This window comes from Aquarana catesbeiana, linkage group LG12 (genome assembly GCF_042186555.1).
Source record: "Aquarana catesbeiana isolate 2022-GZ linkage group LG12, ASM4218655v1, whole genome shotgun sequence".
Taxonomy (NCBI): domain Eukaryota; kingdom Metazoa; phylum Chordata; class Amphibia; order Anura; family Ranidae; genus Aquarana; species Aquarana catesbeiana.
This window is the reverse complement of record NC_133335.1, coordinates 129,413,683-129,433,050: the sequence shown is the minus strand read 5'-3', so window position 1 is coordinate 129,433,050 and position 19,368 is coordinate 129,413,683. Positions and strand designations below refer to the sequence as shown.

The 19,368-nt window shown below is 42.2% G+C and overlaps 1 protein-coding gene across 9 annotated transcripts in view; it reads left to right on the top strand.

Annotated features, from left to right (window-relative positions):
* Positions 1 to 19,368, top strand: part of FBXL20 (F-box and leucine rich repeat protein 20) — a 592,644-nt gene that overhangs the window by 111,257 nt on the left and 462,019 nt on the right. For all 9 annotated transcript variants that reach the window (XM_073608335.1, XM_073608334.1, XM_073608339.1 and 6 more), the window contains exons 4-7: positions 9,342 to 9,416; positions 9,528 to 9,622; positions 9,706 to 9,774; positions 15,997 to 16,092. In XM_073608335.1, the coding sequence (XP_073464436.1) occupies positions 9,342 to 9,416; positions 9,528 to 9,622; positions 9,706 to 9,774; positions 15,997 to 16,092 (335 nt within the window). The remainder of the gene's footprint in view (positions 1 to 9,341; positions 9,417 to 9,527; positions 9,623 to 9,705; positions 9,775 to 15,996; positions 16,093 to 19,368) is intronic.

Sequence of the window (19,368 nt, the reverse complement as noted above, 5' to 3'; positions counted from 1 at the left end):
CCGGATGCCCAACTGGGCCAATTTCCCAGGGTGGGACCTCCTTGAAGGATTGGATCAGTCTTGGCGTGGATATTACCTTCAGGTAATACCTTCACTCTTTTGGTCCATACCCCTTCCGTTTGATAAGAAATTGAACTTGGTTGTTTCTCCTTCTACAATCCATGATTGCTTCCACTTCGAAATTCTTCTTCCCCATTGATCACTACGGGTTCAGGAGGACCCATATCTTGTCCTAGGAAAGAGTTGGAAACAGCAGGTTTTTAATAAAGAGACATGAAAAACGGGGTGTACCCGAAATGAATCCGGCAGTTCCAGCTTGTAGGCCACCTCATTGTTCCTTCTTTTTACTGGAAAAGGACCCACAAACCTAGGGCCCAACTTTCTTGAAGGGTAAGCTAGCCTTAGGTTTACTGTGGACAGCCATACCTGGTCTCCAGGTTCCAGAATCAATTCTCCCCGTCTTTTCTTGTCAAAGGTCTCTTTGTTGAGTTCCTGTGCTTTAGTCATGTAGTATCTTGTAGTAAATTGTTATTGGTGCTGAAGAAGTTTACAGTCTTGAGAACAGCTGGCACAGAACATTCTGGAATGAAATTAGGCAGGAATTATGGATGGCACCTATAGTTGGCAAAGAAAGGGTTTTTTTTTTTGGTGGAGTGGGTAGAGTTGTTGTAAGCAAACTCAGCTAACGGTAGCAGGGAGATCCAGTCGTCTTGAGAAAGGGAAGAAAAACAACATAGGTAATGTTTGAGGGTCTGGTTGGTCCTCTCCGTCTGCCCGTTTTGTCTATGGATGGTAGGCTGAGGAAAATGATGATTCGATGCCAGGGGATTTGCATAATGCTTTCCAGAACCTGGAGGTGAACTGTATTTCCCTGTCTAAGCAGATGTTAGCCAGCACTCCGTGAAAGTTTAACAATTTCCCTGATGAAGACTTGCGCTGTTTTGGGGGCTAAAGCTGTTCCTTTCACTGGAATGAAGTGTGCCATCTTGGACAGCTAGTCCATCAACACGAAGATGGGGGTATGACCCTCTGCGGGAGGAAGTTCTACAATGAAGTCCATGGATATCAGTTTCCAAGGCCTATCTGGAACAGGTAATGGTTTAAGCATGCCCCAGGCCTTGGTTCTATTACTCTTGCTTCGGATACAGGTGGTGCAAGATTCCACATATTTTTTACAGTCTTTTGCTACTTGAGGCCACCAGAATGTGTGTTGTACCAGATAAGATGTCTTGGATGTGCCAAAGTGCCTGGCTAACATATGGTCATGACAGAGTTCAAGTATGGTGACCTGGAGACTCTCAGGTATGAAGATTTTGTCATCGTGCCAAAACAGGCCATCTTTTGCTAGCAACTTTGCTTCAGGGGAGGGGGAACTTCAACGGAAGCCTGTTTGACTCGGCATAGTAGATCTTCTAGTATTAAAAGAAAAATTTCTGCGGGCAGAATGGTATCTGGGGATACAGTTGTTTTAGAGTCATTGAACATGCGAGACAAGGCGTCTGGTTTTTTGTTCTTCAGGACGGGCCGGTAGGTGACATGGAAGGAGAATCTGGAAAAGAATAATGCCCACCTGGCTTGACGTGGCCTTAATCTTTGCAGTTCTCAGGTATTCCAGATTCTTATGGTCAGTATAAATTATAATCAGGTGAGCTGCCCCTTCCAACAGATATCGCCACTCCTCCAGTGCGGCTTTTATCGCCATCAGTTCTCGGTCCTCCACGTTATAGTTCCTCTCAATGGCAGATAGCTTATGGGAGAAGAAGGCAATGGGGAACAGAAGAGCCTTGGATCCCTGCACCGACAGCAACTTCAGAAGCATCAACTTCCAGAACAAATGGTAAGGTAGAGTCAGGGTGTTTTAACACGGAAGAAAAGGTGAACAGTCTTTTGAGGGCATCAAAGGCAACTTGAGCCTCAAGAGTCCAGTGGAACTGGATTCCCTGCTTGGTCAACTGCGTAATGGGGGAGATGATGGCTGAGAACCCTTTAATGAACTTCCGGTAAAAGTTTGCAAATCCCACGAACCATTGAATCCCCTTCTTGTCTGCAGGGACTGGCCATTCTAAGATAGCGGAAATCTTTTGGGGATCCATCTTAATGCCCTCCATTTGAGATAATAAGTCTCAGAAATTGTATACTTTGCTGTTCAAATTTGCATTTTTCAGGTTTGGGGTATAGGCCTTGCTGCTGGAGCCGACCCAACACACATTTGACATGTTTGCGATGACTGTCAATGGAGGAAGAGAAATTTAGAATGTCATCCAGGTAGACAATGACAAACAGGTCTAGGTAGTCTCGGAAAATATAATTGATAACGTTTTGGAAGGGGGCAGGGGCATTGCATAGTCCGAATGGCATCACCAGGTATTCGAAAAGTCTGAATCGGGTGCGAAAAGCTGTCTTCCATTCGTCGCTTTTCCTGATGGGGACCCCCGAAGGTCAAGTTTGGTAAAGATGACAGCAGCCCCAAGTCTCTGAAATAATTTGGGTACTAAAGGGAGAGGATAGCGATTCTTAATGGTGATTTTATTAAGTTTGCGATAATCAATACAATAAAGATGCACAATCCCAAAAAACTCAAACAAAAAAAGCACACAAGTGTCAGCATGCGCTCAACTAAACCAATTAGCTCAAATAGGTGCAAATATGCAAAAACGTACAAAGTGAAAATATACTCCAAAAAAGTGCAAAATTCAATGTGGACAATCGGGAAGAACTTTTCAGCAAGACAAACGTCTTTTCTGTTCATCAAATAGAGAAAAAATCAGCGCCGCTTACCAGATGTGATGGATCTCAAATTATAGAGATTGGATAGACACACACAGGAAGGATCACTTGGCCACAGGCGTTCGCATCCACAGGCTTCTCCAACAACAGGATCCCTCCTCCAGCATGCTGTCTTTGCTCTGTTTACACACTCCTCTTGGAGCCTTCTAATGCCATACGTTCCTCCCCAGGATGTGTTTATAAAATGGAAAGAAGAGGCTTCATGGTGCAGTACTCCAGTTTAAAAGATAAAAAATTATGAGCACTGACATCCAAAATAAAAAACGGTATTCAGTGTGTTCTAAATCCAGCCGCGGCTCATGCCAGCCCACTGGTGCGCAGTGACGTCAAGATCTGTAGCTCCGCCCGACGCCATACAAAGCTTCGACTGGGAAAGGAGGCTGCGTCTGGACGTCACACACCACGCTATTTATACACAGACAGGAGAGACGCCGTAACCACCATTATGCGCTACCTCCTGGCATGTCATTAGATATATGCTGAACATATTGTTACCAATTATTTTTTTAAAGATGATCATGGGTTTATGCAGCAAAGTATAGTAAACCATCACTTATATATGATATATAAGAACATGTCATACATTAAAAAATGCATGTAATAAAAAGGCATATAATAAAAAGGACAGGCCAACATACATATCCTTGCCTTCAACTATTGTACACTGGAATCATTTATACATACAAATAAGGGGAACAATATACATATAACTATAAAACAACATATGAAAAAAACATGCATTTGTCCAGCCCCTATAGGTATTGAGGGTGAGTATGTTATACTTAAAATGAACCCATATAAATAAAAATGTATATGACAGCAACATATGAATTACACTTAAAAATAATGCAAGCTGCAAACAACATTCACAAATTATGCATATAGGAATATGTTTTCTTTTTGCGTGTAATTCTACGCAGAATAGCGCACATTTATTTTTCGGCTCACATTTTTGCACACTGAATCTATTTGATTTTGTGCATGCCTTGTGTGCAAGTGTAGAGGTACAATGCTTGTTTTCAACATAGTTCTTCCTTGATATTCCTATATGCATAATTTGTGAATGCTGTGTTTGCAGCTTGCATTTCTTTATGTGTAATTCATATGTTGCTGTCATATACATTTTTTATTTATATGGGTTCATTTTAAGTAATTATTACATTTTTTTGGATGGAGGTAATCCCGGTCTGTTGGGAGTTGCTTATATGGTGGTACGATAAATGTATCTTCCCTTTCTCTAAATATAACATACTCACCCTCAGTACATATAGGGGGTGGACAAATGCATGTTTTTTTCATATGTTGTTTTATAGTTATATGTATATTGTTCCCCTTATTTGTATGTATAAATGATTCCAGTGTACAATAGTTGAAGGCAAAGATATGTATGTTGGCCTGTCCTTTTTATTATATGCCTTTTTATTACATGCATTTTTTAATGTATGACATGTTCTTATATATCATATATAAGTGATGGTTTACTATATTTTGCTGCATAAACCTATGTTCATTTAAAAAAAAATAATTGGTAACAATATGTTCAGTGTATATCTAATGACACGCCAGGAAGTAGCGCATAATGGCAGTTCTGGTGTCTCTCCTGTCTGTCTATAAATAGCGTGGTGTGTGATGTCCAGACGCAGCCTCCTTTCCCAGTCTAAGCCTTGTATGGGGAAATGCGTTGGGCGGAGCTACAGATCTTGACATCACTGCGCACCAGCAGGCTGGCATGAGCCGCGGCTAGTTTTAGAACACACTGAATACCGTTTCTTATTTTGGATGTCAGTGCTCATGATTTTTTAAGAATGAATATCTTTTAAACTGGAGTACTGCACCATGAAGCCTTTTCTTTCCATTTTATAAACACATCCCGGGGAGGAACCTATGGCATTAGAAGGCTCAGAGAGGCGTGTGTACACAGAGCAAAGATCGCTGCTGGAGGAGGGATCCTGTTGTTTGAGAAGCCTGTGGATGTGAACGCCTGTTGCCAAGTGATCCTTCCTGTGTGTGTCTATCCGATCTCTATAATTTGAGATTGATCACATCTGGTAAGCGGCGATGTTTTTTTCTCTATTTGATGAACAGAAAAAATGTTTGTCTTGCTGAAAAGTTCGTCCTGATTGTCCACATTGAATTTTGCACTTTTTTGGACTATATTTTCCCTTTGTATGTTTTTGCATATTTGCACCTGTTTGAGCTCATTGGTTTAGTTGAGCGCATGCTGGGGCTTTTGTGTGTTTTTTTAGTTTGAGTTTTTTGGGATTGCGCATCTTTATTGGATACACACGTTTATGGACGGAATGTTTAAGTTTTAGATGCAGCACCTTTTTTTGTACACTTGTATCTTATATATATATATATATATATATATATATATATATATATATATATATATATATATATATATATATATATATATATATATATATATATATATATATATATATTCTTGTTTTGATTTATATCTACACACATTTTCATTTGTTTATTGGGTTTAGCGCAGATATCCTGCTATACATATCGATAATCAGCACAAGGCCGTAGAGTGTGGTCCTTCTTTTCCACGAAGAAGATGCCAGCTCCTGCTGGAGATGTGGATGGGCGGATGAACCCCTTCTTTAGATTGTCATCAATGTATTCTTTGAGTGTACCCAGCTCTAGTTCAGTTAGAGGGAAAATTCTTCCAAAAGGCACCTCAGCCCCTGGAAGGAGTTTAATAGGACAGTCATAGACTTGGTAGGGAGGAAGAGTCTCTGCACCCTTTTTTACTGAAGACATCCAAGAAGTCGTGGTATGCCACAGGGATTGATTGGCGAACCTCAGAGTCCAGACACATCAAAGAGTAAGAGTTATTGTCAACTTCTTGAAGGCAGTGTTGATGGTAGTAAGGAGAAGGGAAGGTGACTTCTCTGGTGGCCCAGTTGATGTGAGGGTTTTGGGCCTGTAGCCAGGGCATGCCAAGAATAACTGGAAACAGTGGTGACATGATGATATCTGACACAACAGTTCTTCGTGGAGATTGGCAATGGTGGCTGGTAGAGGCGTTGTCTCCTGTGTGACAGGACCCGACTTGATGGCAGACCCATCGGCTAGATGTACTAAAAGTCCTTGAGCCTTGGGCAATAAAGGGATCAAATGTTTACCTGCGAAGGTAGAGTCCATGAAGCAGCTACATGCTCCTGAATCAATGATGGCAGATACCTGGATGTTCCTTCCGGGGAGCTGCAACAGAACGGGGAGAGCAAAGTGAGAAGAAGTGTTGGTTACAGCAAGAGTGCGGTCAGCAGAAATTGAGAGGCACTTACGGAGCTTGGCCGGACAGGATCTCACATAGTGCCCAAGGTTCCCCACAGTACATGCACAGGTTGTTCAGACTATGTCGTTGGCGTTCCTCTCCCACGTAGCACGCACAACTGCTTAGATTCGGATGTGTCAGGAGCGGGAGCTGACTGCACCGGTGGAGCTGTGTTGAAGAAGCTGGGAACTCTTGGCAACATCCAGGTAGGACGAGGTTGACCCGTGGCCTTTTCAGATCTGCACTCTTGCAGACGTTGGTCAATCTGTATAGCCAGATTAATGAGTGCATCTAGAGTTTGGGGCACCCCAACCTGGGCTAGTTCGTCCTTTAGTGGGTCTGACAGTCCCATACGAAACTGGTAGCAGAGGGCAGCATCATTCCAGATGGTGTCAGCACTCCAACGTCTAAATTCTGCAACATAGTCCTCTGCTGCCCTGCGACCTTGCTGTAACGTATGAAGTGCGTTTTCCGCAGTTGCAGATAGCTGTGGATCTACATAAAGTTGAGCCATAACATCGAAGATCGTGGTCAGGTTAGTCAGTTCTGCTTCCTTTTGTTCAAGAAGGCGGTGTGCCCAAGACTGTAGCAGGGAAATCACAAAGCCCACTTTGGTAGCCTCTAAGGAAAAGGTGCGTGGCTGCAGGGCAAAGTAAAGTTCATAGGAGTTACGGAAGGCCCTCCCGAGAACCTTTCAGGTGTGGGTACATGAGGTTCAGGGGGTAGCATCACTACTGCAGGTGGAGCAGATGCGCCGGCTGAGGCATGTGGAGACCCATGGGTTGCAGCAGGAGATGAAAGTGCTTGAACACGTCCTTCCAAGCGGGTATAGCCCTCCTGTAGGCTCTTGACAGCCTGTGTCATGCCTGCTAGATGTAAACAAAGTTTATCCATCGGAGAGGCTCCCTGCTCGGGCTCAGACATGGCTGTCTGATACTGCAACGTACCTAGTAGATGAGCCTGATAGGCAGAGGGAGGCCTCTCTTACGCCCCTGACTCGTGGCCCCTGATAGAGTGAACAGGAGGCACGGGAGTGCAAGGTAGCACAAATGCCTGGCAGGATCAACAGCTGAAAGGTAGGTCTGGAGTTCCGGATGATTCTGTAGCTGGGGGTCAGAAGACTGAAGACAGGAGACTTGGCTGAAGACTGGAACAGGCTGGTATCAGGAAGACATTCACAGGATGCACAGAGGTTGTTCCAGGGACTGGAACACAGGAAGGTCAGGCAGGCCAGGTCATACACAGACAGTACTGGATGCATGCATGCACGGATGGACCAGAGGATAAGGCAGGTGCAAGGTCGTGGACAGGCCGGGGTCAGATGCAGGCGGATAGCAGAGGTAGTCACAGGGCAAGCCGGGTAATCATAGGAACAGATTAGATAAGCAAGTAACTCACAGGGGACGCTGTAGATTGCAATTGCACACCAGCTTGTGTAGAACTACTGCTCCCAGCAAGCCTTTCCTGACAGAATGCTTTCAATAATATATAATGTAATTAGTTATTTTTATCAATTTATAAAATGCAAAGTGAGCGAACAGAAGAAAATTATAAATCAAATCAATATTTGGTGTGACTACCCTTTTGGCTTCAAACCAGCATAATTCTTCTAGGTACACTTGCACATAGTTTTTGAAGGTTGGTTGTTCAAAACATCTTGGAGAACTAACCCCAGATCTTCTGTGGTTGTAGGCTGCCTCAAATTATTCTGTCTCTTCATGTAATTCCAGATAGCCCCAAACTTGCAAAGAACCTCCACCATGCTTCAATGTTACCTGCAGACATTTCCAGGATGTTTGGAGTCGTTCTGCTGCAGAATACATTTGGGGCAAGTCACACATCTCCCTATTGGTATGGCATGATGAATATGTATCTGCTTATATTTCTCAGTATTGAGGACACCATTGATCAGGCAACTTTAAGGACCATAGATGCAATGGTCAGCCAAGGAAACTTAATGCAGCATCATACTTACTCTCCTTCGACATTGGAGGATTTCCAGCAGTGCCATCAGCACAGATCTGGTGGAATCCAGTGGGACCCAGATACATCCATCTACTGTCTGGAGATACCTGGCCAGAAGTGGTCCTCATGGAAGATCACTGACATGGAAACCAGGCTAAGTGACTCCACTATGCACAAAATCATAGGAACTGAGGTGCAGAAAAGTGGCAGCAGGTGTGCTGGACTGATGAATTGAATGGCTGGAGAGTGGCACATGGAGAGTGTCTGCAGGCAACATGGAAGCATGGTGGAGGTTCCTTGCAAGTTTGGGGCTGTCTAGGATTACATGAAGAAACAGAAGAATTTGAGGCAGCCTACATCCACAGAAGGTCTGTGGTTAGTTCTCCAAGGTGTTTGGAACAACCTACTGCATGTGTTCCTTCAAAGACTGTGTGTAAGTGTACCTAGAACTGACGCTGTTTTAAAGGCAAAAGGTGGTCACACCAAATATTGAATTGATTTGGATTCCTTTTCTGTTCACTTACTTTACATTTTGTTGATAATAGTATTAACACTTCTATTTCTGAAAGCAGTCCTAATTTACAGCATTTTTTTCACACCTGCCCAACATTTTTGCAGAGTACTGTATTTCATAAAATAAAAGCGCCTTGAATGCAGCTCCATCTTGCTAAAGTTGTATAGCCGCTCACATCAGGGTCAGTGATGTCCGGTGGCTGCTAAGCATGATGTTTGTATCTCTCACGAAAGGCTGACCGGCTGAAGGGAGGCAGGTAATTCAGCTCCATACTGGGCTTAGCTGCACACTAGAGACTGCTTGAGACGATGCTTGAGAAAGAGGGCCATGCCCTTGAAACATGTTGCCACGTCCACCCAACAGTAAAAGTGATCAGTATGAGCCCAGTAACAGCAGTCTCTGATGTGCAGCTGAGCCCAGTGTGGAGCTGAATTGCCTGCCTACCTTCAGCCTGCAGTGATAGATTCAAACTTCACTACAGAGGCAAGTGGAAAGAGCAGTAAATGCTGGTGCTGGTTTCATCAGTAGGATAAAGGGGATGTTAGTTCATCATTAGATCTAGCTATAGACTGTCATGTCGGTGGATACCCCAACCACTAATTGTAGTGGGTACAGGTGGGGAGATCACATGTTTGAGGGTAGTAGGCATTTGCGCTTATTAATTTTTTTTCTTTCACCTCCAAGTACAGACAAAATAATCACTTGTTTTATAGGCATTTTGCCTTGTTTTGACACCTAGTTGCGCTATAACTTGATCAGTACATCACTTGATGTTTTCAGGCTTGGAACGTCCTTGCTCTTGATGGCAGCAATTGGCAGAGAATCGACTTATTTGACTTTCAAAGGGATATTGAGGTAGCTATGTTTTCATTATATCTTAATCTGTACTTTGGTTAGTTGTCTAGCACTGACTTCCAATTTACTACTCTTAGTAAGTCCTCCATGTGAAATCTTCTCTTTTTCCAGGGCCGAGTAGTAGAGAATATATCCAAAAGATGTGGCGGGTTTTTACGCAAACTAAGTTTACGTGGATGCCTGGGTGTGGGAGATAATGCTCTCAGGTCTGCCTTTTATTTATTTTTTTTGTCATAATTTTTACTGTCCTAGTTTACGTCCGTTTAACTGTGTTCTGTGTCTTCTGCAGAACCTTTGCTCAAAACTGTAGGAATATTGAAGTTTTAAACCTGAATGGCTGCACCAAAATCACTGACACGTGAGTAGTCTGTGTGGGCAAAGGTGGATAATGGTGTTTCATCATATTGTTTATAGCAAAATGTGCCCTTTCAGGTGTTTAGCTGTTTAATGTTCTATGTCTCTTCCCCTACCTTAAAGTATTGTGGTAATCTAAAGATGCTACAGTGGCTGCCCAAATTTCATGGGCATCTAATGTCTACAGTTAACTATAATTTGTATGCTAAGTGTCACGGAACGTCCCATGCTCCACTTGAGTGCTTCCGTCAGTATACCACTTCCTTGTAGTCTGGATACAGATATCAGATATTCCAACCGCTCCCAAGCATAAAACAAGACGAGACTTGCTTAGTTGCTAACATGGACTAACTCTTTATTTGAGATCTCACACAAATATATATACAGCAGGGTGACTAAAACCTAACCTAATTAACATGAGCTAATTATCTAACATGACCTTTTGCCCAGACTTGTGGTCACCAAGCTTCACACAGTACATTATACATTATCATAAGTACAACCACAGGACATTTTCACAATAGCAGGAGCTAATTACAATTAACAATACAAACAGTGTTCTCACCCCCTCCTCAGCCTAGTCATCAACAACTATAGTAGGAGTAGACTGTTTGTCTCCTAGCCAGTCCTGGAGGCTAATGTGATCAGCTCACTCAATTAACATGTTGAGTTCAGAATCAAACAAACCAATAATAGTCTTTACATATATATCCTTGGAGATATTGGGGATAAATATTACTGTCCCATTTTAAGCAATCCAAGATATATTTTCTCACTCACACTGTGCCAGGATAGCACAGGGTGACTTAGACATAAGAGGTGTATGGGGAGCTGAAACAAGGGCATCCCCTACTTTCCAAAGGATTCTGAGTTCCACAGGCCCTCCCGTCACACTAAGTTTCAGTTGCACTCAGCCATTTTAGGTTTGATTGGCTGACGTTTACTAATGATTGAAGCAGACAATGTGAGGTCAATTTTAGATCAGTTGCAAATCAGCCAGTTTAGCAAAGACCAGACAAATTTTGTATCATCTATGGCCATTCCCCCTCATAAGAAGTTGATCTAATGATTAGCTTCTCTCGATCGGGAATGTTTTAAATTTTTCACTTAATGCATGCAGCCGATCGGCTGCAGCACTGGTCAGTGTATTCTGACAGTGGAGACTGCTCCACTTCAATATACAATAGCACAGTGAGGCAGATTCCTCCATCCAACTTAATTGTGTGGATGAGGGAATCAGTTTATCTTTTTTGATCAGCCCGCTATGGCCAGCTTTAGCAGTCCATATTCATAATAGACACAGGATAACTTGAGCAGAGATTAAAACAATAGGCCCGTTTAAAGGGAATAAGCAAAAGAAATAGTAGAAATAGTAATACATGAAACAACAACTGTGTATACAGTGGTGAATAAGGTTAAAAACCTTAATAGACCGCGCACCCTGGACCAATTACAATATGATATAATACAAAATTAATACAAAGAGCAGCCCGTAGTGAGACCAAAGATCTAATATGTGAAAAATAAATTAAATAAATATTTCCATACCGCGCTCATATAGACATGTGCAAATCAATAAATACAATGTAAAGTCCATAAACCACCCCCAAAATTCCTCAATCAGGTGAAAGTGAAGTGTTCTTGTTTCTGTGAAGAATAAAGTGCCGCCTTGCACCGATTAATGGACAAACATCCTACTCACCAAACCGACATGACACCCATTACAGGTAGTCAAGTAAGCATGGATGACAAAGAGATGTGTATCCTCCAATGGAAACGGCCCCAAATCAAAGATCCGCCAACGAAGGTTTGATCATGTGTCAAAGAAACGAGAGAACTCCTCATGGTGTAGCTTAGAACTATTTGTTTATTCAAAAAAGTATGCACTTAAAGTTAGGTAAACTTTCAAAAGCCCATGGAACAGAGCAGGCACGCCGATCACATTCACAATTCTGGATAGCGGGAACTCGCATTGCGCACCAAGCTCCGCTCTATAAAAAAGTTTTGAAGCTTCTTTGGGGCAAATGCTGTGTGTAAGGCAGCCCATTCAGGTGGATGGGCTGCCCTATGTGTGATCCAAAACGCCTCCCCACCTCGCTAGAAAATAAGTAAATAAAACCCACGTGTTGGAATACGAGTTCCCACTATGCAGAGATGTGAACGGGGCTTGACAGCTGAGTGTTTCTGTCCACTTCCTCCTATATACTTGTATAAAGATGGCCATACACTATGCAGTCTGATTGTATATTGTGTATTAAGTGAGAAGGGTGATCACTGATTGATTTCATTTCATTTAAAAAACATGCAGCTGGGAGTGGGTGGGTGCATGATGCATGGTGTGTGCTAATGAGGTCAGCTGGTCAACTCCTTCGTGTGTCCTGACCTAAAGTTTGTTCAGGAAATAAGACAGAAGCAATAGATATGTTTGGAAACGTGGATGGAGGGCAGTAGGGTAAGTGTCTGTAGATTTTATAGAAAGCTTTAATATTTTTGCAAAAAAAGTACATAAATGCTATATTTGTGCATACATAGGGGAGCTGGAATTTAGAAAAAAAAAAAGAAACTTGGCCTTTATTGTTTGACCAAAAGGGGCCACCTGAAGTGATCTAGCAGGGGTTCATTTTCTGACTAAAGTTCCACTTTAAGAGCAAAGCCTCTTTCTATATACTGCTGTCTGTGAAGGAGCAGGGGTTGCTCAAACATGGAAAATTTTGAAAAAAATGCATGTGGTGCACCAATATTAAAGTACTACTCCATACTGGTGCACGTGGTGCACCAATATGGAGTAGTACTTTAATATATTTTGGACTTACAGTCAGGTTCATAAATATTGGGACATCGACACAATTCTAATCTTTTTAGCTCTATACACCACCACAATGGAGGTGAAGCAAACAAGATGTGCTTTAACTGCAGACTTTCGGCTTTAATTTGAGGGCATTTACATGCAAATCAGGTGAACGGTGTAGGAATTACAACAGTTTGTATATGTGCCTCCCACTTTTTAAGGGACCAAAAGTAATGGGACAATTGGCTGCTCAGCTGTTCCATGGCCAGGTGTGTGTTATTCCCTCATTATCAATTTACAAGGAGCAGATAAAAGGTCCAGAGTTCATTTTAAGTGAGCTATTTGCATTTGGAATCTGTTGCTGTCAACTCCGAATATGAGATCCAAAGAGCTGTCACTATCAGTGAAGCAAGCCATCATTAGGCTGAAAAAACAAAACAAACCCATCAGAGAGATAGCAAAAACATTAGGTGTGGCCAAATCAACTGTTTAGAACATCCTTAAAAAGAAAGAATGCACTGGTGAGCTCAGCAACACCAAAAGACCCGGAAGACCACGGAAAACAACCGTGGATGACTAAAGAATTCTTTCCCTGGTGAAGAAAACACCCATCACAACAGTTGGCCAGATTAAGAACACTCTCCAGGAGGTAGGTGTATGTGTGTCAAAATCAACAATCAAGAGAAGACTTCACCAGAGTGAATACAGAGGGTTCACCACAAGATGTAAACCATGGTGGGCCTCAAAAACAGGAAGGCCAGATTAGAGTTTGCCAAACATAAAAAAAAACCTTCACAGTTCTGGAACAACATCCTATGGACAGATGAGACCAAGATCAACTTGTACCAGAGTGATGGGAAGAGAAGAGTATGGAGAAGGAAAGGAAAGGTCTTGGCGTGGGCATGTATGGCTGCCAATGGAACTGGTTCTCTTGTATTTATTGATGATGTGACTGCTGACAAAAGCAGTAGGATGAATTCTGAAGTGTTTCGGGCAATATTATCTGCTTATATTCAGCAAAATGCTTCAGAACTCATTGGACAGTGCTTCACAGTGCAGATGGACAATGACCCGAAGCATACTGCGAAAACAACCAAAGAGTTTTTTAAGGGACAGAAGTGGAATGTTATGCAATGGCCAAGTCAATCACCTGACCTGAATCCGATTGAGCATACATTTCACTTGCTGAAGACAAAACTGAAGGGATATTGCCCCAAGAACGAGCAGGAAGTGAAGACATTTGCAGTAGAGGCCTGGCAGAGCATCACCAGGGATGAAACCCAGCGTTCCAGACTTCAGGCTGTAATTGACTGCAAAGGCTTTGCAACCAAGTATTAAAAAGTGAAAGTTTGATGGATGATTGTTAATCTGTCCCATTACTTTTAGTCCCTTAAAAAGTGGGAGGCACATATACAAACTGTTGTAATTCCTTCACCGTTCACCTGATTTGGATGTAAATACCCTCAAATTAAAGCTGAAAGTCTGCAGTTAAAGCACATCTTGTTTGTTTTATTTCAAATCCATTGTGGTGGTGTATAGAGCCAAAAAGATTAGAATTGTGTTGATTTCCCAATATTTATAGACCTGACTGTACCAAAAACCAAAATTTGCACTCACAAACCAATCAGGAGGATTGTGTATAGTTTTTACTTGGATTCTGATATGCATTGTTTCCCATTTTGTATATATAGTGCATCCGGAAAATATTCACAGTGCTTCACTTTTTATTACATTTTGTTATGTTACAGCCTTATTCCAAAGTGAATTAAATTCATTATTTTCCTACAAACAATACCTCATAATGAAAACGTGAAAGAAGCTTGTTTGAAATCTTTACAAATATATTAACAATAAAAAAACTAAACAAATCACATGTACATAAGTATTCACGGCCTTTGCTCAATACTTTGTTAAAACAACTTTGGCGCCAATTACCTCCAACTTTTTGAGTATGATGCTACAAGCTTGGCACACCTATTTTTGGGCAATTTCTTCCATTCTTCATTGCAGGACCAATCAAGCTTCATCAGGTTGGATGGGGAGCGTCGGTGCACAGCCATTTTAAGATCTCTCCAGAGATGTTCAGTCAGTCTGGGCTCTGGCTGGACCACTCAAGGACATTCACAGAGTTGTCCTGTAGCTACTCCTTTGTTATCTTGGCTGTGTGCTTAGGGTCCTGTTGGAAGATGAGGTCCAGAATGCTCTGGAGCAGGATTTCATCAAGGGTGTCTCTGTACATTGCTGTATTCATCTTTTCTTCAACCCTGACTAGTCTCCCAGTTCCTGACGCTGAAAAAAATCCCCACAGCACGATGCTGCCACCTTCATGCTTCACTGTAGGGATGGTATTGGCCAGGTGATGAGCGGTGCCTGGTTTCCTCCGGACATGACGCTTGCCGTTCAGACAAAGAGTTCAGTCTTTGTTTCATCAGACCAGAGAAGTTTGTTTTACCTTTTACTGAGGAGTGGCTTCTGTCTAGCCGCTCTACCATACAGGCCTGAGTGGTGGAGTTCTGCAGAGATGGTCGTTCTTCTGAAAGGTTCTCCTCTCTCCCCTGGAGCACTGTCAGAGTGACCATTGGGTTCTTGGTCACCCCCCTAAGGCCCTTCTCCCCTGAACACTCAGTTTGGCTGGGCGCCACGCTCCAGAAAGAGTCCTGGTGGTTACAAACTTCTTCCATTCACAAATGATGGAGGCCACTGTGCTGATTGGCATTTTCAATGCTGCAGAAAATTTTTTTGTACCCTTTCCCCAGATCTGTTCCTTGATACTATCCTGTCTCGGAGGTCTACAGACGCTTCCATGAACTTCATGGCTTGGTTTGTGCTCAGGCATGCACTGTTAACTGTGGGCCCTTATATAGACAGGTGTGTGCCTTTCCAAATCATGTCCAATCAACTGAATTTAGCACAGGTGGACTCCAAGTTGTAGAACCATCTCAAGGATAATCAGTGGAAACAGGATGCACCTAAGCTCAATTTTGAGTGTTATGGCAAAACAAAGGCTGTGACAACTTCTGTACGTGTGTTTTTTTTTTTTTTTTTTTTAGTTTTTTTTTTTTAATACATTTGCAAAGATTTCAAACCAACTTCTTTTATGTTGTCATTATGGGGTATAGTTTGTAGAATTTTGAGGAAAATAATGAATATAATCTATTGTGGATTAAAGCTATAACATAACAAAATGTGGAAAAAGTGAAAAGCTGTGAATACTTTCTGGATGCACTGTACATGGCTCTCTTCCAATGAGTATAATTGGGAGCCTAAACTTTGTATAGCTGGCTGAAGTTTGGCTTGAAACCATATTGAGTAAATTTTGCATTTAATAAGGCCCATGTGAGTTTGTTTGGCTATATCTGAACCAGTGTCTAATGTGTAGAAGCCTTTGTTATGGGACGTGCAACATTGTGAGCCATTACATGTCTGTCCTCCTTACAGAACCTCGTCTAGCCTCAGTAAATTTTGTTGTAAACTCAGACATTTGGACTTGGCATCATGCACCTCCATTACTAACTTGTCCCTAAAGGCTCTCAGGTGAGATTTGTGATCATGTTTCTCTTTCAGTATCATGAAACTTAAAGTGGATGTAAACCCGAAATTTTTTTTTTTTTAATCATACTGTAGAGTATAAGATTTGCTATCATATGAGCCTAGTCTTGCCACACAGAGTTAATCCATCCCTGAGCAATCCCTTTTTATTGTTCAGTGAATAATTCTTGACAAACGGAGAAAAACTTTGTCAAATACTCCCCTTGCTATGAGTGACAGGTGATTTACATCTCATGCATTAGCCTACGAGACATGCAGTATTTTTTAATTCCCTCCCCCACTCCTTTCTTCAGCAGCTCTGCAAGGATTGGCTGTTCCACACCTCAGCATGATTTGGCATGCTGAAGTCATGTGGTTACTTTCCTGTCTTTTCAATGGATGTTAGAGATCATAGCAGAAGTTCAGCAGAAGTTCATTGTTAGAAATACACAGAGAAAATAAATATTGACAAGGGGAGTGTAGAGGTGGGCGGGCATCTACTGACATCACGACTCCACCCACCGAGCTCCAGACAACAGACCCACTCACAGAATCTGCAGTTTTTCAGGTCTAATAACAGACAGAGGGGAGACATTTGATAGGTAAAGATACATGCAGGAGGCGTGTATATCCTTATAGATAACCCCTATGGCAGTAATTTAGAAAGGATGACATTGGGTTTACATCCACTTTAAGTACAATTGTTGTGTATGTTAATATATGTGTAGGCTGCTTGGGGTCAGACATGGCAAGTAAAAAAAAAAAAAAAAAAAAAAAATGTTTCCAGAAAATCTGGCTTGACTCAAGTATCATGACTGCATCTATTTTGTTGACAGGATACGGGTGAAAGGGTCCCAGTTACAAAATGTTTTTTGAAATTTGGGGATTCATTTAGCAACACACCATGTTTGAAGTGTATGTCAAGCCAAAAACGTGTTGGAGAGATCTGTATGTTTTTTATTTTTTATTTTGCCCAAGTATACATTGTAACCAGGTGCTTAAAGTTTATGGGCAGCCAAAGCTTTTTTTTCTCACTTTTTGGATAGAATGGGGAAGCATTAGAACTCCTGCTATGTTTTTACTGCAATCCTGGGCTTCGTTAGAGAAATTTCCCCTCAGCTCCTGTTTTGCTGACAATGTTTTCACTAGACAGGAAATTAGGAAAAATATGCTATAGGGACAAAGACTGGAATAAAAATCTGACAGTGGTTCTTTCCTTTCCCCACTAAAGAAAAGTGTTTTTCTCCAGTCGCCTGTCCCGGACAGCACAGGAGACACAGGCTCCACCTCTGGAGGCAGGAAATACTAAAATTCCAGGAAGCACTTAAAGAGAGGCCAGGCATCCCCACTCTTCAGTATTTTGTGTTTCCTCCACCAGAGGAGGAGGTTGTGTTGGAAATATACTCCTGTCCCCAGAGCGAGGAGTGCTGTTTGGGGTGGGCAGATACCTGTGAATGCAGGAGAGGGGTCGACAAGGCCCTGGGCCCCCCCGGTGGGGCCGCGACAAGAGGCTGCATTCCGGCACCTTTTTCCTCCCTACAGCTCAGGGTGAGCTTGTATGTCCACCGTGAGTTTCTCTTGCCGGAGCCGAACCAGAAGCCAATGCTGGGCTGGTGAGAGCAGGTGGTGGGCGGGTGCTGGCTCTGAGTTCCGACCCAAGGAGCGCAGGAGGAGGGGTGGGGCTTCCGGCACATCACTTCTGGGTCCTGCGGGGAGCATGGATGCCAGCAACAGCAGGAAGAGGCCAGCAGGAGTCAAGATGCTGCAGGAAGAGGAGCAGCATGCTGTTGCAGAACCAGCAGCGGAACCATGTGGCAGTGGTGATGGCCCAGCTCAGGTAGGAAGACAACAGGGGTTTGATTCTACCTGGTTTGGGGGGGGGGGTGAGTTTTCCTGGGAGCGGGTATGCTTGGGCTCCCTCCCCTTGTTAATGGCTGGACCCAGGCTAAGGAGCTTTGAAGTCCAAAGAGGGTTCGGGCTGTTGTGGAACACAGGGGTGATTTGGTGATGGTGCACTTATGGTGGATCAGATCCCACTGACAGGGTTTTTTTGTGTTTGCCGCTTCTCGATTTTACAGACTCATCCCAAAGACCCAAGAAAGTCAGGTGGGGGGGGGGGATGCCCATCCTGTTCTGTTAAGTTTAAAGAGCACTGGAACAAGCTGCTTTGCAGGTCATGTATTGACAAACTGGCATGCAAAGAGTCGGCGGGGATCTGCAAGAATTTGATTTCAGGCGTTAAAAAAGAAATGTCTGCAATTAAGTCTATGTTTTCAGGCCTTAAAGCCCTGAACCAGCCAGCAGAAGTACCCCTTGTTTCCACCCCAGAGGAGGGTGACGAAACAGGAGAGGAGGATCCAGATTCTTTGGAGGAGCTGAGTGAGGCTGCTTCGTCCAAGGATGCTCTGGTTAAGGAAAGAAAAAGATCCTGGACGACCGCACACCAAAGAAGGCATCTTTATTGATATGAAGAAATATGAAGAAATCCAAATGCAGTCACCTCATGTACAGGGAGGAACAGGAAAAATAGCTACCATGTTTCACGCCCCATCATGGCGCTTATTCATAGCTGAATGATTAAAGTTTGATCATGGGTATATATAGGGACTTCAGGTTTTGATAGCCAATCCAGAGATGGTCTCAAATGGAGACCTGCCCACATAATTAAATTCTAGAACGACACCCAAGAGGGAGACATCTGGGATGTGAAGTTGAATTTGAAATCAAAGATTGAAGAAAAGATAATATGACAATATAATAATGCCTATAAAGGTCCACCAAACTAGAAAAGTTTATTAAGTGAACCAATGCGTATATATATATATATATATATATATATATATATATATATATATATATATATATATATATATGCGCTAGACACATGATTATTTTCAATGTTTGCATTATTCAACTTCTCCCATTGTGTACATCCATAACCTTGGGATAAAGACCATGATAAATACTAAAACAATATTAAACAATAACAAAATACAAAGTAACAACACTAATTTTCAAATTGTAAATGATAAATAATCTCAAAGGAAAACGGTGTATAAATGATGATAAACAAAATTAGTAAAAATGTAAAACATGCTGGAACCATACAAAATCGCAAAATAACATATACATGAAATTGATGTGGAAATACCAATAATCCTATTCCCAGCACTATCAATAATGTCTTAGTAACTGCATATATATATATGCAGTTATATATATTCTGCATATATATAAGTTATATATATGCAGAAATATATAAACCTAATTACATTTGAAAAT